This window comes from Bombina bombina, chromosome 8 (genome assembly GCF_027579735.1).
Source record: "Bombina bombina isolate aBomBom1 chromosome 8, aBomBom1.pri, whole genome shotgun sequence".
Classification (NCBI taxonomy): Eukaryota; Metazoa; Chordata; class Amphibia; order Anura; family Bombinatoridae; genus Bombina; species Bombina bombina.
In genome coordinates, this window is record NC_069506.1 from 230,470,830 (window position 1) to 230,498,665 (window position 27,836).

Genomic DNA, 27,836 nt, shown 5'->3' on the forward strand with positions numbered 1-27,836 from the left:
TTAACTCCCCACTTTTATGGATAGGCACTACTCTTGCAGTTTTCAAAAGTTTGGGTATGTATCCAGACACCAAGGATTCGTTAATTAGGGTTGTGATGGGTTTAGCAATTGCCGGCGCACTGATCTTCAACAGCATTGCTGGGATTTGATCAGGTCCAGACTGATTTTTCATTTTTAGATTATTAAGGTGTTTCTTAATTACATTGATGGGTACAGGTCTAAAATTGAACTTCTGTATATTGGGTCTTTGCTGATTTAGTGGGGCCTGATCCACATTTGTAGTTTCAGGATGCGCGTCATTTATTAGTTTGTCAATCAGGGTGGTGGAGCATCCGACAAAATAACTATTAAAGGCATTTGCTACTTCTAAGGGGAGTTGCAGGGTTTGGTTGTCCACATTGACAGTGCGGGGTTGGGAGTGGATTGGTGAATTTTGTAAGTTGTTTATGAGTTTCCAAAACTTTCTAGGGTTTGATATGTTATTGTTCAGATTTTCACAGAAATATTGGGCCTTGGCCAATTTTGTTTGTTTAGTGCAAATATTTCGCCATTGTCTATATACACAGTGATCGTTCATAGAGCCTGTATGCTTGAACTTTGACCACAATGAATCCCGAAACTGGTACATTTGAATGAGGTCAGCTGTGATCCAATTTAAGTGTGTTCCTTTTACTCTCACCTTACGCAGCGGGGCATGCATATTCCAAACTTGTAGGAGTTCAGACTGGAAGAATTCTACTGCGGAATCTAGATCTGGGATTAGGTTTAATCTGTGCCAGGGGAGGTTCTTAATGTCATTTAGAAATGATTGAAGATTACATTTTTTGAAGGACCTGGTGATTTTAACCTTGGGAAAGGATTTAGTTGCCTTTATTTTGCGCACGCAGTACACTAGGCAGTGGTCACTGAAATTGTTAGGAAGAACACCTGCCTCCTGGATTCGGTTGGGAGAAGTGGAGAGAATCCAGTCAAGCAGGGTGTGATTATGGCTTTTGATGTTTATGCGAGTTGGGGAGGAGATTAATTGCGTTAGCTGCAAAGATTTAAACAGTGAGCGACAACTATTATTTTTTAGATTCAGCCAATCAATATTAAAATCTCCAAAAAACTAAATTTCACTTTTTGGGTTTTGAGCTATGGTTTCACTAAGGAGATGTGCTATGTCAGAAAGGGAATGTACAGGGGAGCTAGGTGGGCGGTAGATCCCTGCAACAATTATTGATTTACTGCATGGGATTTCAATTTTGCCAGAAAGGAAATCAAAGGTGGCAGGAGAGCAAGATTTTTGTAAGGGGGTGAACTTTGTGGAATTGTCAACATAAATTACAATGCCGCCTCCTCTCTTTGCTCTATCATTTCTATGGCATGAATATCCATGTATTGCAATGGCAGAGTCAGGTATTTTTGCGGTTAGCCACGATTCAGAGATCACAATGATTTTGGGTTTGTATTGTAAACACCAAGCTTGCAGTGCATCAATTTTCGGTAGTAAGCTGCAGATATTACAGTGCACAAAGGAGAGGCCTTTCTTAGCTGGAAGGCTAGGAATGGAATTTGTTAGGGGACCAGGGTTAGACTCTACGTCATTTGCAAGGGCAAGTAACATAAGGAATAGGAATTTGGAAATAATTTTTGATTGGCCATGTAGTGAATGTGATACTTTATAATTTTGTGAGGTGGGGGTAGGAGGGTTATTTTTTATAACCCTCCACCAGCACTCAGCAGATAAGTTACAGCAACAGAGCAGGCCATGATGTATGATAATTTGTTTTCCAGTTTGAGGTGTGTGCTTATGGCGGTTATTATGTGAACCAAATTGGAGTGAGAAAAGGGTTATCATGAATAACAGTATGGATATATTTGGATTCATGTTAGTGGTATGAGGTGTGTAGATAAAAAATAAAAATGAAAAGTATATACACTATTGATGTGTGATATATAGCTATATGTAGGAAGAGAGGGTATTTATTCTATAGGGTTAAGTAGAAGGAAGGATGTGCTGATCAGTGGTTGCAGCTGTCATTTAAGGAGAATGAAAGAAGTGTGGGAGACTATCTATAAAGGAAGAAATGAGCCTGGGGTGGGTGGGGTGAGGGGCAGGGTGGGAGGGAAACTATCTTGCAGGATCTACCTGTTTGCAAAGCAGGGGCACAGCTGAGATAAGTTCTGTATTTTCTTGCAAGGCTTGGGTAGATATGTTTAAAAATCAGGCTAAAGGAGAGAGATAAATTAGCGTCAGATTGGGCTGCAAACATTTAGAGGAATGGGGAGGGAATATCTATGAACATTTGAGCTAAGGGTCATAAAAGCAAAAACACAGGGAAAGTTAAAATTACAGAGATAACACAGAGGTATTCATGTAGGGGAATAAAACCATTAAAGTACAAAAAAGATACATGGCCTTAGCTGATTAAACTAACTTTCAGGGTCAATGATATATATGATGCATGTGCCCTGTACAACCAAGTTCAAAGTCCACCCGATCAGACAGCTATTGGTGGCATCATACAATCACCGGCAGCTCTCCGAGCATAAGTACAGTTTTGCTAATACAGATATGCTTTTATTCAAAATTCAAATGTACTCATGCACATTTCAATTTTATCTATAATGTCCTTATATAGAAAAATTTTGTAATTGAAAATAACATTTTTTCCCCCTTTTTTGTGCATGTTCAGTTGACTTGTTAATAAACAAAAAACTATTTATGATTGTACTCAAATTAAAATGATCAGAGTTTTCATTTATGATAGGCAGCTATTAAGTTTTGGATGTTTTCAAAAACTATACTTATAAAATGATGTTAAAATGACATGAAATGAATTGCACACCTTTTATGAATCTGCTTTCAAAATGTTTTCAATATTAAATCAATTAGCCGTTGTTCGCCTTCACAAAGATCCCTAAAAACCCATGTTAAAAATTCCTTCAAAACCTTGTGGTACAGTACACCTGGTTCTTGTTGGTTATATTTAATTTGAGTTTCCTTTTTGTTGCTTATGTAATTTAATACATTTTACTAGTATAAACAATTGACCTTAAAAAGGAACAAATTACACATCTTTCATCTGATATTTTCGCAGGGGATTTCATATGTATTGGAAATGGGATCACTAATAATCCTTGCAAGCTTTTTGTTACTTCTCTGACCTTTGTTTATATCCTGTAGAGACCCTGAGGCCTATCTGTCTGCCCAGATCACACCAGCAGTTCCATGTCACAAGCAATTGCTGGATTAGTGGATGGGGTCATGTGACTGAAGGTGGTACGTACCTAACAAGAACATTAAATGATAAATAAAATATAATGATAATAAAATAACATAATCATATAAGTTCCAGGTAAGGCCTAGATCCTATGCGACCTGCTAGTGATAGTGACTCATGTGTAACAAAGATGCAGGACTGTTTCTATTAGTAGTCAGTAACGAGCCATCATTCTCAAAACACTAGTTGAGCAGCTCAAACAGTGTGGCGGCTTCTAAGTAATAGTGATGGTTAACACTCTTTATAAGCAATGCTCTTTGCAAGTCATTAAGCTGTTGTACAACTGCTATTAGGTCCATGAAACTCAAAGCAGAATATCAAAACTAAATAATACTCTACATGGACTTAAACTGAACTTTACTGTCCCAAATCCCCAAAGTGCAGCAAAACCCTAACTGCACTGTCCTGATCCCCTTTCCAGTTCTTCATTTAATTGTTTTTATTTATCCCTTTTTATTCTTCCATCCTTAGGGCAGTTGTCGCCTGTCCTCAGAGAAGCTAAGGTGCATCTGATCAATAGTCAGCTGTGCAACCACTCTTCATACTACCATGGACTAATAAGCCCTCGCATGCTGTGTGCCGGGTACCTAGATGGTAAATCGGATTCATGCCAGGTGCAGTATGAGAATAAACCTCCCCAAAGCATTAATTAGTGATAGTAAGTGGTAGTGTCCTGTTGGCGTTAAAGGGACATTAAGCACTTTGTAATTGTAATATAAAATGGTAAATTATGGTTAGTAACTAGATTTGTGCAGCAGTGAAGTTTATTATTATTATTATTATACTTTATTTATGAAGCGCCAACATATTCTGCAGCGCTATCCATGGGTACAATTCATTTAAATAAAACAATGATATAAAACTTGTAAGAGACAGGACAAAATTTACAAACACATACAGGAGGAATTGAGGGCTCTATTCCCGTGGGAACTTACAATCTAGAAGGGTAAGAAGTTGAGAAACAGGAGGTGATACGTTTAGGACGAATCATTCAAAATTAATATTCTGAAATTTTAGTTTTCTGAATATTTGTTTGCTGCACTATTCAGTATTCGCTTTGTGTAAAACTAAACAAAAACTGAATATTTTGTAAGATATAAATTCATTTTTGTTAAAACAAATGTAAATTTAACTTTTTCACCTGCAGTAAAGGATCACCTGCAGACTTATACTTACCTATAGCCCGTTGGGGGAGCCGCACTAATTCCGAACCTTCTTCACTGAGCCCAGGGCCACGCTATTAAGGGTTCTGTGAAGAAAGCTCAGGATTAGCGCAGCTCTCCAGGGCACTATAGGTAAGTATTTTACCTTTTAAAGGTCGTTAGTATGTATTTGTTTTCTTTAAAATTTGTTCAGATATTCGTTTATTGAAAATGAAACAAATATCTGTGTTTTCGTTAAGAATATGCATTTGTAACTAAACACAAACTTAAAAGATCTGAAATACAGAGCATATAAAGCGCAAAGAACACCATCTAAGAATAATCAGTCTTTATAACCAAATCGCACACAAACATTACCTGGTGTTTCTTGTAAAGCCGGCTCTCAGACACGCTGGTCTTAACACGATGATGCTGATAGCGCCACTTAGCGGGTCACATTTAGCAAAGGTGAGAGTGAAACATCGGAGGTTTGTGATCCTCTCATGAATCACTGACAGATCGGAGATAAGAGAAAGGAGCTGTTTGGGATGATTGAATTCAAACTTTTATCATTCCTCACATGTTTGAGGTTTGTCTGTGTGAGTGCATCTTGTTTATATATTAAAAACAAATGGTTTTAACCTAATACTACACTTAGATGGTGTTCTTTGCGCTCTATATGCTCTGTATTTCAGATCTTTTAAGTTTGTGACTTTTATGGACACTGCACCAGTGCCCAAATAAGGAGCTGCATACACCGTGAGGAATAATACATAACAAAACAAAGGAAAAAGGGACTCAGCGTTCAAAATATAAGATAAGATATTGAAATATTTGACAGAAACTGATATTGATAATATTCATGTTTATTGTTTGAATGTATTATTAAGCTATATAGAGAAATTAGTGGCGCTCTGGTTCATTAGTTTGGATCATTTGATTTGTAACTAAACAAATGCATGTCTAGCAGTAACAGAACTGTGCAGTACACTCATTTTTTATTTTGTACCCTTTTCCTGTAATTTAACTCTGAATAATGAGTGCTCATTACTTTATGGAAACTGTTTAGTGTTAAAGGGACAGTCTAGTCCAAAACAAACATTAATTATTCAGATAGGGCATGTAGTTTTAAACAATTTTCAAATTTACATCTATCACCAATTTTGCTTTGTTCTCTTGGTATTCTTAGTTGAAAGCTAAACCTAGGAGGTTCATATGCTAATTTCTAAGCCCTTGAAGGCCGCCTCTCATCTCAGGGCATTTTGACAGTTTTTCACCACTAGAGGGTGTTAGTTCATGTGTTTTATATAGATAGCACTGTGCTCACGCACGTGGAGTTCCTATAATCCAGCACTGATTGGCTAAAATGCAAGTCTGTCACAAGACCAGAAATAAGGGGGCAGTCTGCAGAGGATTAGATACAAGGTAATCACAGAGGTAAAAGTGTATTAATAAGGGGACTATCTATCTTTTAAAACAATAAATATTCGGGTGTAGACTGTCCCTTTAAGTTTCCATTTAAAGGGTCAGTGAACACCTTGAGATTTTTATATAAAATATTTAGCAATGCTAAAAATTACAATAAATTTTCTTTGCTCATTTTTTTTATTGCAAAATGACATCAAAATCTGCAAATTTTTTTATTTTTTTTTAACTATCAGAACTTGAGATGCATCCTTCTGACTTCTCAGGAGTCAGGACTAGATCTGTCCCTAAATGGATAACACATTTAGAATAAAGTACATTGTTTTGTAGTTATGACCGTGGATAGCCTTGTTGTCTGTGGACTAAAACCCTGATTGGCTCCTCCAAATAAGGTAAATGGTGGGTGGAGTTTGGCTATTGAAAAATAATTGCAGTAGAAGAATGTTATTTTTTTTTTTTTTTAAATATTAAGACTTGGCTTATATGTTGTTCTATAGCAACACAACAGACGTGTCTTGTATTTAATAGGTGTTTACTGTCCAGTTAAGATTAAGTATATCTTTACAATTAGGTAACATTCACATCTTGGGTACAATATATATAGGGCAACAAAGTCCACAGGTGGGGATTATGAGGGAAAACTGGAATAACCCTGAATGCTCCCTTTGGGATGGATGACTGGACACAGAGCAATGCTGGTGTTTGGTATAGAGACCCAGCTGTTATCTGTGCCCCTCCACTAATAAGTCCCTACAAGAGGTGCCCCCTGTCTCAACACTGAGTGCTGAGCTGTCAGACATGCTGTGTGCAGGCTGCACTTTGCTGCCATTGTCACTGTGTGGCTCTCTGTCTCAGCACAACTGGTTCCCAGCCTCTTACCTTGCTCTCCAGGAAATTATTCTACCTAGTCTCCTCCTAGCTGGCCATGCTAGGAATGTCTAGTGGCCAGTTTACTGCTCAGGTGGTGCATACGGGAACTATGCCACCTCTGCCTACCCAGATTTGGGAACAGACTGTGCAAGGAGCCGTGACGTGAAAGTGCAGTAATGGGATTGGGAACCACCTACATACAGTGTGCAAAGTGCTGCCTATACCTGACACTGCACCTTCAAGCTGCTCTTGACACTGGGGGATTTTTACAGACATTTAGTGCTATTACTGAGCAGTGTTCTACTGACCTCGAGGGGCAACACCATGAACAAAATCTTGCCCAGCAGTGGTGGAACTCCAGGGTGCACCAACTCCCCTCCACCCCCCCCCCCCACCCCCGTGGCGGTGCTCCAGGGCCTGGTGATACCTGCTTGGCCAACACCCCCAAGGATGGACTTCTAGGGCCTGGTCACATCTGTGACCTTTTAAACCCTGAAAGTTCCACCATTGTAGTCCACTATTCCTAGACGTGTATAAAGTTGCAGTGCTCTACTGAGGAACTAGGCTTCTTCCTATTTTTAGTATTGGACGTACCACTTTTTTTCTCTCAAGTTTAACTTCACCAGACAGAATAATGTCAAACTCTGGTTTTCAAGTGCTTGTAACTTTTGATTGAGTAAAATAATTTTCTTAAAATTTTTCAGTTTTGTGGTCACTCTGTTACAGTAAGTGCTAAAAATCTGAAGTAAATTGAGAATTTTTTTTTTATTGCAACTTCAACTTTACTGCAACTGTCTGCCATTTAACGCTGAAAACTTATAGCAAAAATTACAGCAAAACACTGCTATGAAAGTTGCTTATTTTGATATATTTTGAGCATGCTTAGTAGAAGTGGAAATTGATGTCTCCTTCCTGGTGCAGGATGGTAAATGTGATATCAGTTACCTCTGTCTCACTCACTTTATCTAGGATATAAAATTATTAATATTGATATACTTTGTTTCAGTGCCAGAGTTGACGCATTTATAAAAGAGCAATGTCATGGTATTGATTATATTCCTTCTTACAGACACTGATAGCCCCTGAAAAAACACTAATTATAGTGGCTATAAACAGCCCTGATAAGATTATGTAAATTATTAATGCCCAACAGTAATTATCACACATATTAACCTGACTTACATTCTTTGGTGTAAAAGCCCTGTCCAGTAAACAAGTGTTACCATGTCATTGGGTGCCCTGTGCTACCTGTATTCTAGTTCTAAACAGTTTTTAGCCCAATTACAATGCATAATGTTAGCAGAGCTTTCAGTAATTGAGGGAAATGCCCAATTTAGTTACACACTTTCACATGGCCAGCACACACCCCTGTTTCAATTTACCCCAGTATGTTAGATTATGGGAGTTTTTTCGGAATTTGGTTCTTTTTGGCACATGTGCAAATCCAGATCTGTGTGTCACACTAATATATCCGGTGCCAAAAAGAACCGAATGCCACTGTGGCCATATTCAGCTTTTGCTTAACAAATGAATGATGAATTCTAATAAACAGCCATGTCTAGAAAAATTTGATTGCACTTATTTCTTACTAGAACTCCATTGCTCAGTTTGTTTGGTTTAAAGGATAGTGCACTATATATCAAATATTTTTTTTCTCTTAATTTCTCCCTGAATTTCTCTCCTTCTATCCCAAAATTGTTTTGTAGACGTTCTTATTTTTGTGTTTTAATATATTTATGCCTTTCTAAAGTATGCTATGAACAAAATGTATTTGAAATTCTAGATTTCCTTCATTGTTTACTTTTGATTTGAAAATGTGTGTGTACATGTGTGTGTGTGTGTACATGTGTGTGTGTGTGTGTGTACATGTGTGTGTGTGAGTACATGTGTGAGTACATGTGTGTGTGAGTACATGTGTGTGTAGTGTGTGTGAGTACATGTGTGTGTACATGTGTGTGTAATGTGTGTGTACATGTGTGTACATGTGTGTGTGTACATGTGTGTATAATGTGTGTGAGTACATGTATGTGTGAGTATGTGTGTGTGTGTACATGTGTGTGTGTGTGTTTACATGTGTGTGTGTGTGAGTACATGTGTGTGTGCAATGTGTGTGTGTGTACGTGTGTGTGTGTGTGTGTGTGAGTACATGTGTGTGTTGTGTGTGTACATGTGTGTGTAATGTGTGTATATGTGTGTGTACATGTTGTGTACATGTGTGTGTGTGTGTGTGTAATGTGTGGGTGTGTAATGTGTGTGATGTGTGTGTAATGTGTACATGTGTGTGTGTAATGTGTGTGTGTGTACATGTGTAATGTTTGTGTGTGTGTGTACATGTGTGTGTGTACATGTGTGTGTGTACATGTGTGTGTGTCTGTGTGTACATGTGTACATGTGTGTGTGTACATGTGTGTGTACGTGTGTGTGTGTGTACACATGTGTGTGTGTACGTGTGTGTGTACGTGTGTGTGATGTGTGTGTACATGTGTATGTGTAATGTGTGTGTGTGTGTGTGTGTAATGTGTGTGTGTGTGTGTATATATATATATATATATATATATATATATGTGTGTATATATCCAAAAACAAGATGACAAGTACAAATCCTGCGCTAACTGAAATAGAAAAAAACATAATTTATGTAAGAACTTACCTGATAAATTCATTTCTTTCATATTAGCAAGAGTCCATGAGCTAGTGACGTATGGGATATACACTACTACCAGGAGGGGCAAAGTTTCCCAAACCTCAAAATGCCTATAAATACACCCCTCACCACACCCACAATTCAGTTTAACGAATAGCCAAGAAGTGGGATGATAAGAAAGGAGCGAAAGCATCAAAAATAAGGAATTGGAATAATTGTGCTTTATACAAAAAAATCATAACCACCACAAAAAAGGGTGGGCCTCATGGACTTGCTAATATGAAAGAAATGAATTTATCAGGTAAGTTCTTACATAAATTATGTTTTCTTTCATGTAATTAGCAAGAGTCCATGAGCTAGTGACGTATGGGATAGCAGATACCCAAGATGTGGAACTTCCACGCAAAAGTCACTAGAGAGGGAGGGAAAAATAAAGACAGCCATATTCCGCTGAAAAAATAATCCACAACCCAAATCAAAAAGTTTTAATCTTATAATGAAAAAAACTGAAATTATAAGCAGAAGAATCAAACTGAAACAGCTGCCTGAAGTATTTTTCTACCAAAAACTGCTTCAGAAGAAGAAAAAACATCAAAATGGTAGAATTTAGTAAAAGTATGCAAAGAAGACCAAGTTGCTGCTTTGCAAATCTGATCAACAGAAGCTTCATTCCTAAAAGCCCAGGAAGTAGAAACTGACCTAGTAGAATGAGCCGTAATCCTCTGAGGCGGGGACTTACCCGACTCCACATAAGCATGATGAATTAAAGACTTTAACCAAGATGCCAAAGAAATGGCAGAAGCCTTCTGACCTTTCCTGGAACCAGAAAAGATAACAAATAGACTAGAAGTCTTTCTGAAATCTTTAGTAGCTTCAACATAATATTTCAAAGCTCTAACCACATCCAAAGAATGTAAAGATCTTTCCAGAGAATTCTTAGGATTAGGACACAATGAAGGGACAACAATTTCTCTACTAATGTTGTTAGAATTCACAACTTTAGGTAAAAATTTAAATGAAGTTCGCAACACCGCCTTATCCTGATGAAAAATCAGAAAAGGAGATTCACAAGAAAGAGCAGATAACTCAGAAACTCTTCTAGCAGAAGAGATTGCCAAAAGGAACAAAACTTTCCAAGAAAGTAATTTAATATCCAGAGAATGCATAGGTTCAAACGGAGGAGCCTGTAAAGCCCTCAGAACCAAATTAAGACTCCAAGGAGGAGAGATTGACTTAATGACAGGCTTAATACGAACCAAAGCCTGTACAAAACAATGAATATCAGGAAGTTTAGCAATCTTTCTGTGAAAAAGAACAGAAAGAGCAGAGATTTGTCCTTTCAAGGAACTTGCAGACAAACCCTTATCCAAACCATTCTGAAGAAACTGTAAAATTCTAGGAATTCTAAAAGAATGCCAAGAGAATTTATGAGAAGAACACCAAGAAATGTAAGTCTTCCAGACTCGGTAATAAATCTTCCTAGATACAGATTTACGAGCCTGTAACATAGTATTAATCACTGAGTCAGAGAAACCTCTATGACTAAGAATCAAGCGTTCAATCTCCATACCTTCAAATTTAATGATTTGAGATCCTGATGGAAAAATGGACCTTGAGAAAGAAGGTTTGGCCTTAACGGAAGTGTCCAAGGATGGCAACTGGCCATCCGAACGAGATCCGCATACCAAAACCTGTGAGGCCATGCTGGAGCCACCAGCAGTACAAACGAACGCTCCATTAGGATTTTGGAAATCACTTTTGGAAGAAGAACTAGAGGCGGAAAGATATAAGCAGGTTGATAATTCCAAGGAAGCGACAACGCGTCCACTGCTTCCGCCTGAGGATCCCTGGATCTGGACAGATACCTGGGAAGTTTCTTGTTTAGATGAGAGGCCATCAGATCTATTTCTGGAAGTCCCCAGATTTGAACAATCTGAAGAAATACCTCTGAATGAAGAGACCATTCGCCCGGATGAAGTGTCTGGCGACTGAGATAATCCGCTTCCCAATTGTCTATACCTGGGATGTGAACCGCAGAAATTAGACAAGAGCTGGATTCCGCCCATACAAGTATCCGAGATACTTCTTCCATAGCCTGAGGACTGTGAGTCCCTCCTTGATGATTGACATACACCACGGTTGTGACATTGTTTGTCTGAAAACAAATAAACGATTCTCTCTTCAGAAGAGGCCAAAACTGAATAGCTCTGAAAATCGCACGGAGTTCCAAAATGTTGATTGGTAATCTCACCTCCTGAGATTCCCAAACCCCCTGCGCTGTCAGAGATCCCCATACAGCTCCCCAACCTGAAAGACTCGCATCTGTTGAGATCACAGTCCAGGTTGGACGAACAAAAGAAGCCCCTTGAATTAAACGATGGTGATCCAACCACCAAGTCAGAGAAGATCGAACATTGGGATTTAAGGATATTAATTGTGATATCTTTGTATAATCCCTGCACCATTGGTTCAGCATACACAGCTGAAGAGGTCTCATGTGAAAACGAGCAAAAGGGATCGCGTCCGATGCAGCAGTCATGAGACCTAGAATTTCCATGCACAAAGCTACCGAAGGGAACGATTGAGACTGAAGTTTTCGACAAGCTGAAACTAATTTCAGACGTCTCTTTTCTGTTAGAGACAAAGTCATGGACACTGAATCTATTTGGAAACCCAAAAAGGTTACCCTTGTCTGAGGAATCAAGGAACTCTTTGGTAAATTGATCCTCCAACCATGTCTTTGAAGAAACAACACAAGTTGATTCGTATGAGATTCTGCAGAATGTAAAGACTGAGCAAGTACCAAGATATCGTCCAAATAAGGAAATACCGCAATACCCTGTTCTCTGATTACAGAGAGAAGGGCACCGAGAACCTTGGAAAAGATCCTTGGAGCTGTTGCTAGGCCAAACGGAAGGGCAACAAACTGGTAATGCTTGTCTAGAAAAGAGAATCTCAGGAACTGATAGTGATCTGGATGAATTGGAATATGAAGATATGCATCCTGTAAGTCTATTGTAGACATATAATGCCCTTGCTGAACAAAAGGCAGAATAGTCCTTATAGTCACCATTTTGAATGTTGGTATTCTTACATAACGATTCAATATTTTTAGATCCAGTACTGGTCTGAAGGAATTCTCCTTCTTTGGTACAATGAATAGATTTGAGTAAAACCCTAGACCCTGTTCCAGAACTGGAACTGGCATAATTACTCCAGCTGACTCTAGGTCTGAAACACATTTCAGAAACGCCTGAGCCTTTACTGGGTTTACTGGGATGCGTGAGAGAAAAAATCTTCTCACAGGCGGCCTTACCTTGAAACCTATTCTGTACCCTTGTGAAACAATGTTCTGAATCCAAAGACTGTGAATCGAATTGATCCAAACATCTTTGAAAAATTGTAATGAGGAATGAGGGCGGCACCTTCATGCAGATTTAGGGGCTGGTTTTGACTTTCAAAAAGGCTTGGATTTATTCCAGACTGGAGAAGGTTTCCAAACGGAAACTGTTCCTTTAGAGGAAGGGTCAGACTTTTGTTCCTTATTCTGATGAAAGGAACGAAAACGATTAGCAGCCCTATATTTTCCTTTAGATGTTTTGTCCTGAGGCAAAAAGGCTCCCTTCCCCCCAGTAACAGTTGAAATTATTGAATCCAACTGTGAACCAAATAATTTATTACCTTGGAAAGAAAGAGAAAGCAATGTTGACTTAGAAGTCATATCTGCATTCCAAGATTTAAGCCATAAAGCTCTTCTAGCTAAAATAGCTAAAGACATATACCTGACATCAACTCTAATGATATCAAAAATGGCATCACAAACAAAGTTATTAGCATGTTGAAGAAGTTTAACAATGCTATAAGCATTATGGTCTGACACTTGTTGCGCTAAAGCCTCCAACCAAAAAGTGGAAGCTGCAGCAACATCAGCCAAAGAAATAGCAGGCCTAAGAAGATTACCTGAACATAAATAAGCCTTCCTTAGAAATGATTCAAGCTTCCTATCTAAAGGATCCTTAAACGAAGTACTATCTGCCGTAGGAATAGTAGTACGTTTAACAAGAGTAGAGATAGCCCCATCAACTTTGGGGATTCTCTCCCAAAACTCTAATCTGTCAGATGGCAAAGGGTACAATTTCTTAAACCTTGGAGAAGGAGTAAATGAAGTACCCAGACTATTCCATTCCCTAGAAATTACTTCTGAAATAGCTTCAGGAACTGGAAAAACTTCTGGAATAACTACATGAGGTTTAAAAACTGAATTTAAACGCTTATTAGTTTTAATATCAAGAGGACTAGACTCCTCCATATCTAATGCAATCAACACTTCTTTAAGTAAAGAACGAATAAACTCCATCTTAAATAAATATGAAGATTTATCAGTGTCAATATCTGAGGCAGAATCTTCTGAACCAGAGAGATCCTCATCAGAAATAGATAAGTCAGAATGATGGCAGTCATTTAAAAATTCATCTGAAATATGAGAAGTTTTAAAAGACCTTTTACGTTTACTGGAAGGAGGAACAGACAGAGCCTTCCTAATAGAATTAGAAACAAATTCTCTTACATTAACAGGAACATCCTGAACATTAGATGTTGAAGGAACAACAACAGGTAATGGATTATTACTAATGGAGACATTATCTGCGTTAGAAAGTTTATCATGACAACTAACACAAACTACAGCCGGAGGAACAGTTACCAAAAGTTTACAACAAATGCACTTAGCTTTGGTAGAACCAACATCAGGCAGCGTCTTTCCAGAAGTAGATTCTGATCCAGGGTCAGGTTGTGACATCTTGCAATATGTAATAGAAAAAACAACATATAAAGCAAAATTTATCAAATTCCTTAAATGACAGTTTCAGGAATGGGAAAAAATGCAGAACAAACAAGCCTCTAGCAACCAGAAGCAACAAAAAATGAGACTGAAATAATGTGAAAAAAATGACGCCCACTTTTTTTGGCGCCAAGAATTACGCCCACATTATTTGGCGCCAAAAACTACGCCCACTTTTTTGGCGCAAAAAAACGTCTGTAACACACATGCGTCAAAAAATGACGCAACCACGTGAAAACTTCTGGCGTCAACTATGGCGCCGGAAATGACGAAATTTTGTGTCAAAAAAGTTCGCGCCAAAAATGCCGCAATAAATTGAAGCATTTTCTGCCCCCGCGAGCCTAACAGCCCGCAAGGAAAAAAGTAAATTTGAAATTTTCAAGGTAAGAAAAAATATTTATTCAAATGCATTTTCCCAAAAAATGAAACAGACAGTCTGAAAGAAGGAATACTGATTATCCTGAATCATGGCAAATATAAGTTTAAGACATATATTTAGAACTTTACATATAAAGTGCCCAACCATAGCTTTGAGTGTCATAAATAGAAATAAGATTTACTTACCCCAAGACACTCATCTACATATAGTAGATAGCCAAACCAGTACTGAAACGAGAATCAGTAGAGGTAATGGTATATAAGAGTATATTGTCGATCTGAAAAGGGCGGTAGGAGAAGAAATCTCTACGACCGATAACAGAGAACCTATGAAATAGATCCCCTAGAGGAAGACCATTGTATTCAAATAGGCAATACTCAGCCTGCTGCGAAGCGCATATCAACGTAGAAATCTAGCACAAACTTACTTCACCATCTCCATGGGAGGCAAAGTTTGTAGAACTGAATTGTGGGTGTGGTGAGGGGTGTATTTATAGGCATTTTGAGGTTTGGTAAACTTTGCCCCTCCTGGTAGGAATGTATATCCCATACGTCACTAGCTCATGGACTCTTGCTAATTACATGAAAGAAAAACACACTCTGAGTACAAAAACAGAGTGTAACATATGTCCCTGCTAAAAATCACAGTAGAGATCACAGGTAAGAGTGACAAAGAAACAAAACAGTTCAAATGTTGCTAGATGAAATTCCCAAACGATGAAAGTTCAACAAAAATACTCACAAGAAATAACCTCAATCCTATGAGGTAAGTTTACTGCTGGGGGGGAGAGGAAGTGGGTTTCCACATCTGCTGTTTTCACTGTTCTGAGCCAGTAGCGTCACTTGTTACTTGAATCTTAAAGTTTTGTAGTGAAAGGGATATCCTCATACATTGATAAAGAAAAAGGGATAACGACTGTGTAAACTTGTTTAATAGCAAAAAATAAAACACAGATGCCCATGCACTCACATGTAATGACCTTAATTGTTATGAGTTATCCGCAAAGCCAAAAAAAAAACCCTCACATGGTCCCAGTGCTTAAACGGAAATCTCTGTGACCATCTAAAATTCTGATATAAGCACTGTTCTCCGATGTGATATGCCGCCAGGTAACACCACTTAATCCTGGCGGCATAGCACATCAGAGAACAGTATTTATATATATATATATATATATATATATATATTATACAAATCTATTAAAAAAACAACATTATTTTTGCAGGGACACGCTAATATGCAGTTATCTGCAGTTTAACAGCTCCTTCTAGAGGAATGTAATGATAATCTGTAAAATCTGTAAAGTCTGTTTACCAGCAGCTGGAAAAATACAAGCTTTACATGTATAAAACGCTGGTGCCTAAGTTATATATGCCCCAGTTATAATACATGTTAAACTTCTAGCACCTAAAACCTAGCCATGGCCTCACCCTATTAAACACTATTGTACCAGATCTTCACCACAATTAATTTCCTACCCCCCCCCCCCCAGATCTGCTCAGTATTTAATCACACTTTCCCTCACCATATTAACTAATACTGTATTCACTAACCAAGACTAACTCCAATCTCACTTAACACAATTGTACCCACTAACCTAGATTAAATCCAGCCATTATAAACATGGCTGAAAACAGCCCCCTTAGCATCCTAGGACCCTGTCCATGACTTCCCTGGCACCGATCATCCCCTCCCTCTATGACTTCCCCAGAACATATCATCCCCTCCCTCCATGACTTCCCTGGCACCGATCATCCCCTCCCTCTATGACTTCCCCAGAACATATCATCCCCTCCCTCCATGACTTGCCCGACACCTATCATCCCCTCCCTCTATGACTTCCCCAGAACATATCATCCCCTCCCTCCATGACTTCCCTGGCACCGATCATCCCCTCCCTCTATGACTTCCCCAGAACATATCATCCCCTCCCTCCATGACTTCCCTGGCACCTATCATCCCCTCCCTCTATGACTTCCCCAGAACATATCATCCCCTCCCTCCATGACTTCCCTGGCACCGATCATCCCCTCCCTCTATGACTTCCCCAGAACATATCATCCCCTCCCTCCATGACTTCCCTGGCACCTATCATCCCCTCCCTCTATGACTTCCCCAGAACATATCATCCCCTCCCTCCATGACTTGCCCGACACCTATCATCCCCTCCCTCTATGACTTCCCCAGAACATATCATCCCCTACCTCCATGACTTGCCCGACACCTATCATCCCCTCCCTCTATGACTTCCCCAGAACATATCATCCCCTCCCTCCATGACTTGCCTGACACCTATCATCTCCTCCCTCTATGACTTCCCCAGAACATATCATCCCCTCCCTCCATAACTTCCCTGGCACCTATCATCCCCTCCCTCTATGACTTCCCCAGAACATATCATCCCCTCCCTCCATGACTTGCCCGACACCTATCATCCCCTCCCTCTATGACTTCCCCAGAACATATCATCCCCTACCTCCATGACTTGCCCGACACCTATCATCCCCTCCCTCTATGACTTCCCCAGAACATATCATCCCCTACCTCCATGACTTGCCCAGAACATATCATCCCCTCCCTCCATGACTTGCCCGACACCTATCATCCCCTCCCTCTATGACTTCCCCAGAACATATCATCCCCTCCCTCCATGACTTGCCCGAAACCTATCATTCCCTCCCTCCATGACTTGCCCGACACCTATCATCCCCTCTCTCCATGACTTCCCCAGAACATATCATCCCCTCCCTCTATGACTTCCCCAGAACATATCATCCCCTCCCTCCATGACTTTCCTAGCACCTATCATCCCCTCAATCTATGACTTCCCCAGAACATATCATCCCCTCCCTCCATGACATCCCCAACACCTATCATCCCCTGCTTCTAAGACTTTCCCAGAACATATCATCCCCTCCCTCCATGACTTCTCCGACACCTATCATCCCCTCCCTCCATGACTTCTTCCACACCTATCATCCCCTCCCTCTATGACTTCCATAGCACCTATTACCCAGTCTAAGGTGTGGCCGTGCTCATCTCAATCCTCCTCTCACCTCAATCCTAAATGAATAATGACTTTACAAAATTATTTTTTAAAAAAATATATAAAAAGGAGGACAATACCCAAACCTACTGCAAGAAAGACCAATGAGAAATATCCTTTTGTCATGGAAGGAAGAGGCTGAAGATGCAGGACCAAAGATTAAGGGAAGTACAAAAATTGTAACTCCTGAGATAAACATAGCATGTGATTGGCAGCTGTGTAAAACAGTAATTTCCTGATTAGCTCACCAACCATGTTTTCTTATACTTTACCTATGTTTTTAACCCAATTCCATATTCATGTGGAAGTTGCATATGTTACTGAAAACGAATAGAACTTCTGAACAAGGCATTCCCATCATAATTACTGCAAGCTCTGCTAAAATTCTGAAGAATAATGTAAAGTGTACAATAAAATATTTATGACTAGCTGCTTCTAATTAAAGGGACATTATACACTAGATTTTTCTTTCCATAAATGTTTTGTAGATGATCCATTTATATAGCCCATCTACTTTTTTTTTTATTTAAATAACATTGTGCTGATTTTCAGACTCCTAACCAAGCCCCAAAGTTTTAGATGTATACTGATGTATACAGACATCAGACTGCTTCTGTTTGTATAATGGGTCTTTTCATATGCAGGGGAGGGGGGAAGTGCTGCTATCAGCCCCTTTCAGTGTGTGTCTCAGGCTTATCTCATTAACAGTGTTAAATTGGGAGCTTCTAAGTAAGTTTTTAAAAGGTTTTACACTGGATTTTTAGATCAGTATCTGTGCATATTATTCTTTTTAGTAGTGTCTATTACATGCAGTTAAATGAAAATTGGTGTATACTGTCCCTTTAAGACAATGGTGAAACAGAATAACCAGTGAGAGGGTAATACTTGTTTATTGGCCAGAGAATTCACACCATAGAAGTGTGTGATAATTACTAATCTTATCAGGCATGTTTATGACCACTATACTTTGTATTCCTTCTTACAGAGACCGATATCTCAAGAGAAACACAATCAATAAATATTATGAGCTCTTTTCTAAATGCATCATCTCTGGCACTGAAACAATATTAATAATTTTACATCTTCAATAAAGTTAATGAGACAGAGGTAACTACTGAAGACAGAAATACTGGAGCAAAAATTAAGGAAGGAAAACCATTGCAGTACAAATATGACACGTGATTGTTAGCTGCGTAAAATAGCCACATTCTACTAGAGAGCTGCAACTTCTTGTGTGATTAAGTATGTATTTAACCCTTTTGCTGGGGTTAAACCAAGAAGTTGATGAAAATCTATTGTTTGTTTATGATCTGCATGTAAACAGCTGTAGATGAGCGCTTGCCTATGGAGGTTCAATCACAATCAGTCATTTTCATTGTTTAACTGGAGCACTTTTTCATATTCGGTTCTGTGAAACATTTTGTTGTTTTCTAGATCACAATCCAAATTCTTAATACTTAGCAACAGTTTTACAGGGCAATTTTTCACTTATCAAATTCAACGAGTTGGAGTTCATAAATAACCAGACAACACTTACTACTGAGTATCCCAAAACGTTTTTTAATAAAACATTGGTTTTGCACATGCACTTAAAACACTGACATTACTCCACCATATTGGATCACAATAGGAAGCAATATCACCAAACTAATGCAAACCCTACCGGCCCAATCCATTAAACTTAAGAACTTTCATAATAAACACTTTAAACCTAATAAAAATTAGACAAGCCTATACCCAACAAACTCGGATTACCACTATACCGATAATGGCCCTGTTCAAAAGAGTCATGCACTCATATATCCCTATTATTTTGGAGCACAGCAGGTTAAATGCTCACATGTCACCTATTTGCACCACTGCACACTATTAAAATTTATCAATCAACATACAGGCCCTTCAACATGTGAATTAATCACTAAACCCACAAAATAACCATTTTCTTTGTCATTAAGGGCTCATATTTACATTTTTGGATAATGATTTCATGTTGTTTTTGGAAGGTAACAATTCTGAGCTTGAAGGGTATTGATGGCAGAAGCATTTTAACATTGGGATTTTTAAATGTTCAGTACAATATTTTAAGCTGCGTGTACATAGTTATACATAACGATACAAGAGAATAGGTTTTAATTCAGTTCACATTTACAATGATCTTCTCTTTTCTAGGGAGACAGCGGAGGACCCTTGGTCTGTCAGGAGGAGGGTCTGTGGTGGCAGGTTGGCGTTGTGAGCTGGGGAGAGGGCTGTGGCAGGCCCAACCGTCCTGGAGTTTACACAAATCTCACTGCACTTCTGGACTGGGTGTACCATCGCCTGCAGGTCAATAAGTGGCAATGACGTAGTCAGACACACAGATGGATTACTGTAACAGTCTCACTGGAAACAGAAGTTATGAAGCAGCGGTCTAAAGACCGCTGATCCATAACTTGTCCGCCTGCTCTGAGGCCGCAGACAGAAATCAACCCGATTGAATATGATCGGGTTGATTGACACCCCCTGCTAGCGGCCGATTGGCCACGAATCTGCAGGGGGCGGCATTGCACCAGCAGTTCACAAGAACTGCTGGTGCAATGATAAATGCGGCAGAGTATGCTGTCAGAATTTATCGATGTGCAGCGGACATGATAGTTAAAATAAATATAATTAACAGAAATCATTCCCACTGCTTTATATTTTGGAATCAGTTGTACCAAATTTAGTCAGTGGTTAAGTTATCTGAAATCTGCTTCCTTTCCTTCATATAAGAGAGTTGATATAATATGTATGTAAACATAACCCAACATTCTATATCTTTCTACTTCTCTCTCTAGATGGATAGCGAGATTCCATGATGGAGACATCCATTTACAAACAGCTATTGGAGAAAATAAATAAATACAAAATAAAAACAAAATGATAATTGTCATTGTTTGCAGACATTGCTACAAACAAGTTTGGAAGGAGTAAACAGTGCAGTCTAATATCTGTATGTTTTAGATCTGTGCCCGAAAAGGGTTAACAAAGTCATCTCTCTATCTCTGTAATCTGCAAATAATCCTCTAGTATTAATTTGCACAATGATCCAGTTGCGGAAATCCTAGCACTGCAGACCCAGCAATGTTGAGGGACCCGCAGGTAAGAGGAGCCTGCAGCCTGTCCAGCTTTTCAGGGCTGGTGGGATGTTGCAGGGCCGCATCACCTGCTAGGGACCAGTGTCAGGGAGCAGAAGGCGGCCACCAAGCAACCTGTGTGCATAGCGCATCTTGCCAAGCCGCTCGTGTACGGACCAGGGGGTGGGGTTAGGGGGAAGGTTAGGGTCCGGGGGACTAGCAAAAAATTGTTCCACCCCTGCAATGATCCATAGGGACGTTTCCTTAAAGACAATTAAATATATTACAATTAAAAATAAAATGTGCAAAAAAAAAATAACACACAAATAGTGATAATAATACAGACCAATATGCAGGAATAGATCCAAAGTGAAAAGAGTCTTTAATGGAAACAGTCCCACAAATACAAATAGTTCAAACAATGTTCCTCAAAAGGAAAAGAAAGAAAGACATCATAGCATAATACTGTGTAAATCTTCACTACTTAGATGGAAGGCAGTTAGAGCTGTAACAGCTCAAGGAAATTAGCTCTATTGTGCAGACCCCCGGCAAACTGGATACAGACAATGACAAATGCGTAAAGCAAACGTACAAATTATAAAAACAAAAGCCAAAGTTCTTGTAGATCACTAAGCGTAATATGTACAAACATACAAGGATACTATACATGTAATAGTCTGTTGTTACAGAGCACATAAAGCTCCACACCGTATCTGTAGTCTTTCTGCACCGGACAAGTACCCCTCTTTGTGACCAATTTGAACAAGGCTTAAATGACTCCAATGATCATTTCACCAACTGCTGTTAGCTTTTTCAAGCAATTACATACTCAAGCAATACAATTGCATACTCAACAAATGCATTATAAAAAGAAAATCTAATAACACTTTGAATATCAAGTGAGTAGATTTCCTTTCATTTCCCTGAATCCTGTATCATGTGTACGCTGTGAATTTTTGCACATGCTCAGTAGAGGCTGGGGCCCCAGAAAGTCTGGTGCCACACAAGAGAAGTCCTGTAGTCTAGCATGAGAGGAGGTGATGGTAGAAGAGGCAAGGAGTAGATCGTTGTTGGATCTTAGGGGACGGGCTGGAGTATATTTGTTGATGAGTGAGGACAGGTATGGGGGGGCTGCATTGGTAAGGGCTTTGCAGGTCAGAGTGAGAATTTTGAATTTAATTCTGCTGTGATTGGGGAGCCAGTGAAGGGACTCACAAAGGGGTGCGGCAGATACAGAGCATCGGGAGAGGTGGATTAGCCTAGCAGAGGCATTTAGGATGGATTGAAGGGGGAGAGGCGGGAGAGAGGAAGGCCAGTTAGTAGGTTGTTACAGTAGTCAAGCCGGGAAATTACTAGGGAATGGATTAGCTGTTTAGTAGTTTCAGCACTCAGAAAAGGACGAATTTAGGAGATATTGCGTAAGTGGTTTCAACAGGATGAAGAGAGAGATTGGATGTGGGGTATGAAGGACAGATTGGAGTTGAGTGTAACGCCTAGGCAGCGGACTTCGGGTGATGGGGAGATAGTGGTGTCACCGACAGTGATAGTAAAGTTAGAAACTGGATTAGAATTAGTTGGGGGGATTAGGAGAAGCTCAGTCTTGGACATGTTGATTTTTAGGTGATGAGAGGCCATCCATGAGGAAATGCCAGATAAGCAGTCGCTGATGTGGGAAAGGACAGAAGGAGAGAGTGCAGGGGTGGATAGGTAAATCTGAGTATCATCAGCATAGAGGTGATAGTTGAAGCCATAGCTACTGATAAGTTTACCCAGTGAGGAAGTATAAATAGAGAAGAGTAGAGGGCCTAGAACAGAGCCTTGAGGTACTCCAACAGACAGAGGCAATGGAGAGGATGAGTCGCCAGCAAATGAGACAGAAAAGGACCTATTAGAGAGATAAGAGTGGATCCAGGAGAGGGCAATGTCACAGAGCCCAAGGGAGCTGAGAGTCCGTAGGAGGAGGGGATGGTCAACAGTGTCAAAGGCAGCAGACAGGTCAAGTAAGATAAGTATAGAATAGTGGCCATTGTTTTTAGCAGAAAGAAGATCGTTAGTAACCTTGGTGAGGGCAGTCTCAGTTGAGTGTTGTGGACGGAAGCCAGATTACAGGGGGTCAAGCAATGAGTTGGAGGACAGAAAGTGGGTTAGGCTATCGAAAACTAGTTTTTGCTGGACTTTACAAGCTAGCGGAAGTAGTGATATGGGGTGGTAGTTTGCAGGAGAATTGGGGTTGAGGGAGGATTATTTGAGGATGGGGGTGACCTTTGCATGTTTGAAGGATGATGGAAATGAACCAGTAGTAAGGGATTGGTTGAATATGTGAGTAAGAGCTGGGGTGAGGGTAGAGGACAGAGAAGGTATTAGATGTGAAGGGATAGGGTCAAGGGGGCAGGTAGTGAGGTGTGAGGAAGATATTAGGGAACTCAGCAAAATATTGCTGTGAAAGGGGTTTGCCTTATGAGTGCAAACATTTTTGAAATATTAGATAAACTGTGGAAAATTTAATAGAACGGATGAAAGTATAGAAATTGATATGTAACTTGACTATATATATATATATATATATATATATATATATATATATATATATATATATATATATATATATATATATAAACAGGTAGCCCTCAGTTTACGCCGGGGTTAGTAGGTTCCAGAAGGAATGGTTGTAAATAGAAACCTTTGTAAATTGAAACCCAGTTTATAATGTAAGTCAATGGGAAGTTAGGGAGTTAGGTTCTAGGCCCCTCTCAAAGTTGTCATAAGTAACACCTAATACATTATTTTTAAAGCTTTGAAATGAAGACTTTAAATGCTAAACAACATTATAAACCTAATATAATAATCACACAACACAGAATATATCATCAAACTAAGTTTAATGAACAAAGACATTTGCTAAACAGCATTATAAACCTAATAAAATAATCACACAACACAGAATGTATCATCAATTAAAGTTTAAAGTGAAGGTAAATTTTGATGAATGAAAGCACGGTTTTAAAAAATACTATTAAAAACAGGGGCACTTTCATTCATCAAAGTTTAGAAAGCAGCCATTTTGTTTAAAAACTTACCTCTCTTCTCTTCACAGCCGGAGCAGCTTCCCTCGCACGGAGATCCTCTCTTGACACGTCAGCAATGACTAATCCGGTTCCTCCAATCAGGGCTTTCCCCCAGGGGAGTCATTGCCTGAGGCCATACTATGATTGGAGGAAGCCGGATTAGTCATTGCTGACGTGAAAGAGGATCTCCGTGTGGGGGAAGCTGCTCCGGCTGCGAAAAGAAGAAAGGTAAGTTTTTAAACAAAACGGCTGCTTTCTAAACTTTGATGAATGAAAGTGCCCCTGTTTTTAATAGTATTTTTAAAAACCGGGCTTTCATTCATCAAAGTTTACCTTCACTTTAATGAACAAAAACATTTTTTTACTTGCATTTTTCTGCAAACAGTTCTCTGCATTGTTAGCATGTTAGATAATATCGGGTCTGCAGCTATTCTATGCATTCCAGTCTGGACTGATTTATAGGCACCCTGACCTTCAAGCAGCTGGGCAGGAAGATAAAAGGAGAGTGGCTGCTAGATCTTGTTCCTTTGAAAGCTGCTCAATAGCTTAGGTCTGGTTACAGTTACACTGATTAATTGCACAGTTACAGTTAAAGGGACAGTTTACTCAAAAAATTTCTCCCCTTTAATTTGTTCCCAATGATCCACTTTACCTGCTGGAGTATATTAAATTTCCCTTATATTGGCATTTGAAATAGTTGATTTAGCATGTGGTATCCCCACCTATTCTGAAAGTTTGAGGCCGCAGGTCCCAGCTATAGATAAGCTTTGTAAACACTGCCAGCAGAAGAAATTGCACTCCCAGTGGGATATAGCAGAGATAAGGTGATACAATGTTGATTTTCCATTGTTCTCTCCAAGTACTGGTGATTGTTTTCTGGAAAGATATAAGATAAAGAAGCAGGTATATGTACACAATGTGATACAGTAATGAGATCTGAGTATACCTACAAGCTCAACCCATTTTATTAGGTTGTGGCTTCAAAACACAAAATCAGAGCTTTAATATACACAAAAAAACATAAAAAGCTATTTTTATACATTTTTTCTCTGCAGTTGGTAAAAAAAAGCAATTGTAAACACATTAAGCGAAAAAATATTTTTCAGTATACTGTCCCTTTAACTGCTTGGCTTGCATATCTTTTCTGCAACAGAAGCGGACAGCACCACCTACTGGCCTGCCCTTATTTTAATCAATGTACTGCTTCTCAGTGCTTTTCAATAGCAGTCACATGACTGGAAAAAAAAGGGCATTATTCTGAAAAGGCGCAAAGGGAACCGTCGTAAACCGAGGGCCACCTGTATATATATGTGTATGTATATATATATATATATATATATATATATTTATTTATATATTATCTTTCTCTTTGAATTTCAACCCTATGAAAAGCAAAACCAATAGCTACAATGTAGCAGAACTTTATTAAAAACTAGCGTTAGCCCTTTTTCTATCAGTGTTTCTAAATTTAATAGTGAATCCCTAAACCACAAAGGGGCCGATTTATCAAGCTCCGCAAGCCTTCAGGCTCACTGGAAACAGAAGTTATGAAGCAGCGGTCTAAAGACCGCTGATCCATAACTTGTCCACCTGCTCTGAGGCCGCGGACAGAAATGAACCCGATCGAATATGATCGGGTTGATTGACACCCTCTGCTAGCGGTTTATTGGCCGCAAATCTGCAGGGGGCGGAATTGCACCAGCAGTTCACAAGAACTGCTGGTGCAATGATAAATGCCGGCAGCGTATGCTGTCAGAATTTATCGATGTGCAGTGGACATGATACACTACATCGTATCATGTCTGCTTGCACTTACATAAATAGGCCCCAATCTCTCTATTAGGAGTTTACATTCTGATATAAACCACAAGAAGGTTAATAGACTCACAAGCAATAAGTAAGAATACAGGGTGCTGCCCAATTCTCAAGCTATTCTACACCTATCTGCTCTGATCTGATCGGCCCTAAAACTGTTAACTTTCAGAACTGTCTGACCACAAGGCTAGTACAGATATGGCTTCAAAGCAACTATGTGCTGGCAGCAAATTGGTTAATTGCTGGATCTTGTTCATTCTGTTACTCGTAACATTTCTCATTGCCTGCTACACGCAATAAAATATGTTAAGCCAATGTCCTCATTGTAGTAAAATGATGTTTAGCAATAAACCATAAAGACTTGAAGAGTAAAACAGCTTTTTTTTATAGCACTCTGGAATATACTGAATGTTAATCATGAACTTCATTGAAAGCTGTATAAACCAACACTTGTTGTTTGGGGAATTGAAATAAAGAATGAACAAAGAACGCAAAACATTAAAAACATTTAGCTTAAAAGTAAGGTCTTGTGGAAAGAGATGCACAGCTAGTGGTGACTCTAAGGGCTGATGATCTAAAGTTCTCTGGGCTGGCGGGATTATTAAAGAATACTCGCCAGTACTTCTACTTACCTGGTGGCATTATCAAAAGCCCCTTTTTACCCTGTCTCACTAAGGGGCGTATACTGCATTTTCATATGGGGAGGAGATGCATACATTACAAAAGTGCATAATAAAATTCGGATTTTCTAAAATCTTACAAAATGAATAATTAAACCATTCACACAAAAGTAAGCAGGAAAAAATTGTATTGCTAAGATGCATAAAAAATCGTAACAAAATTCGTCACCAAAAGTCGTATGTTATCAAAAGCGTAAAATGTGTATGTAAATTAAATAGTATTAAATATGCACAGTGTAAATCATAATTTAAGTACACTGGATGTGAAAAATCATTTAGAAATTCATACTTTTATGTACAAAATACAAACGGCTAAATTTAGAGTTTTGTCGGTAACGACCCGCATAGCTAACGCTGGCTTTTTTTTCCCCGCACCTTTTAAATACCGCTGGTATTTAGAGTTCACAGAAGGGCTGCATTAGGCTCCAAAAAGGGAGCGTAGAGCATAATTTACCGCCACTGCAACTCTAAATACCAGCGGTGCTTACGGACGCGGCCAGCTTAAAAAACGTGCTCGTGCACGATTCCCCCATAGGAAATAATGGGGCATTTTGAGCTGAAAAAAAACTAACACCTGCAAAAAAGGAGCGTTCAGCTCCTAACGCAGCCCCATTGTTTCCTATGGGGAAACACTTCCTAAGTCTGCACCTAACACCCTAACATGAACCCCGAGTCTAAACACCCCTAACCTTACACTTATTAACCCCTAATCTGCCACCCCCACTATCGCTGACACCTGCATATTTTTTTTAACCCCTAATCTGCCGCTCCGTACACCGCCGCAACCTACGTTATCCATATGTCCCCTAATCTGCTGCCCCTAACACCGCCGACCCCTATATTATATTTATTAACCCCTAATCTGCCCCCCACAACGTCGCCGCCAGCTACCTACAATAATTAACCCCTAATCTTCCGACCGGACCTCACCGCTACTATAATAAAGTTATTAACCCCTAATCCGCCTCACTCCCGCCTCAATAACCCTATAATAAATAGTATTAACCCCTAATCTGCCCTCCCTAACATCACCGACACCTAACTTCAAGTATTAACCCCTAATCTGCCGACCGGACCTCGCCGCTACTCTATTAAATTTATTAACCCCTAAAGCTAAGTCTAACCCTAACCCTAACACCCCCCTAAATTAAATATAATTTTTATCTAACGAAATAAATTAACTCTTATTAAATAAATTATTCCTATTTAAAGCTAAATACCTGTAAAATAAACCCTAATATAGCTACAATATAAATTATAATTATATTGTAGCTATTTTAGGATTAATATTTATTTTACAGGCAACTTTGTATTTATTTTAACCAGGTACAATAGCTATTAAATAGTTATTAACTATTTAATAGCTATTGTACCTGGTTAAAATAAATACAAAGTTGCCTGTAAAATAAATATTAATCCTAAAATAGCTACAATATAATTATAATTTATATTGTAGCTATATTAGGATTTATTTTACAGGTAAGTATTTAGCTTTAAATAGGAATAATTTATTTAATAAGAGTTAATTTATTTTGTTAGATTTAAATTATATTTAACTTAGGGGGGGTGTTA

At 39.1% G+C, this 27,836-nt stretch overlaps 1 protein-coding gene across 1 annotated transcript in view; it reads left to right on the forward strand.

Moving 5' to 3' along the window:
• The window catches only part of LOC128639063 (transmembrane protease serine 3-like), a 62,103-nt gene extending 41,595 nt beyond the window's left edge, over positions 1-20,508 (forward strand). Inside the window, exons 11-14 of the mRNA XM_053691208.1 lie at positions 3,170-3,265; positions 3,738-3,880; positions 19,782-19,934; positions 20,426-20,508. Of these exons, the coding sequence (XP_053547183.1) occupies positions 3,170-3,265; positions 3,738-3,880; positions 19,782-19,934; positions 20,426-20,446 (413 nt within the window). The 3' untranslated portion in view covers positions 20,447-20,508. The remainder of the gene's footprint in view (positions 1-3,169; positions 3,266-3,737; positions 3,881-19,781; positions 19,935-20,425) is intronic.
• The last annotated feature ends 7,328 nt before the right edge of the window (positions 20,509-27,836 follow it).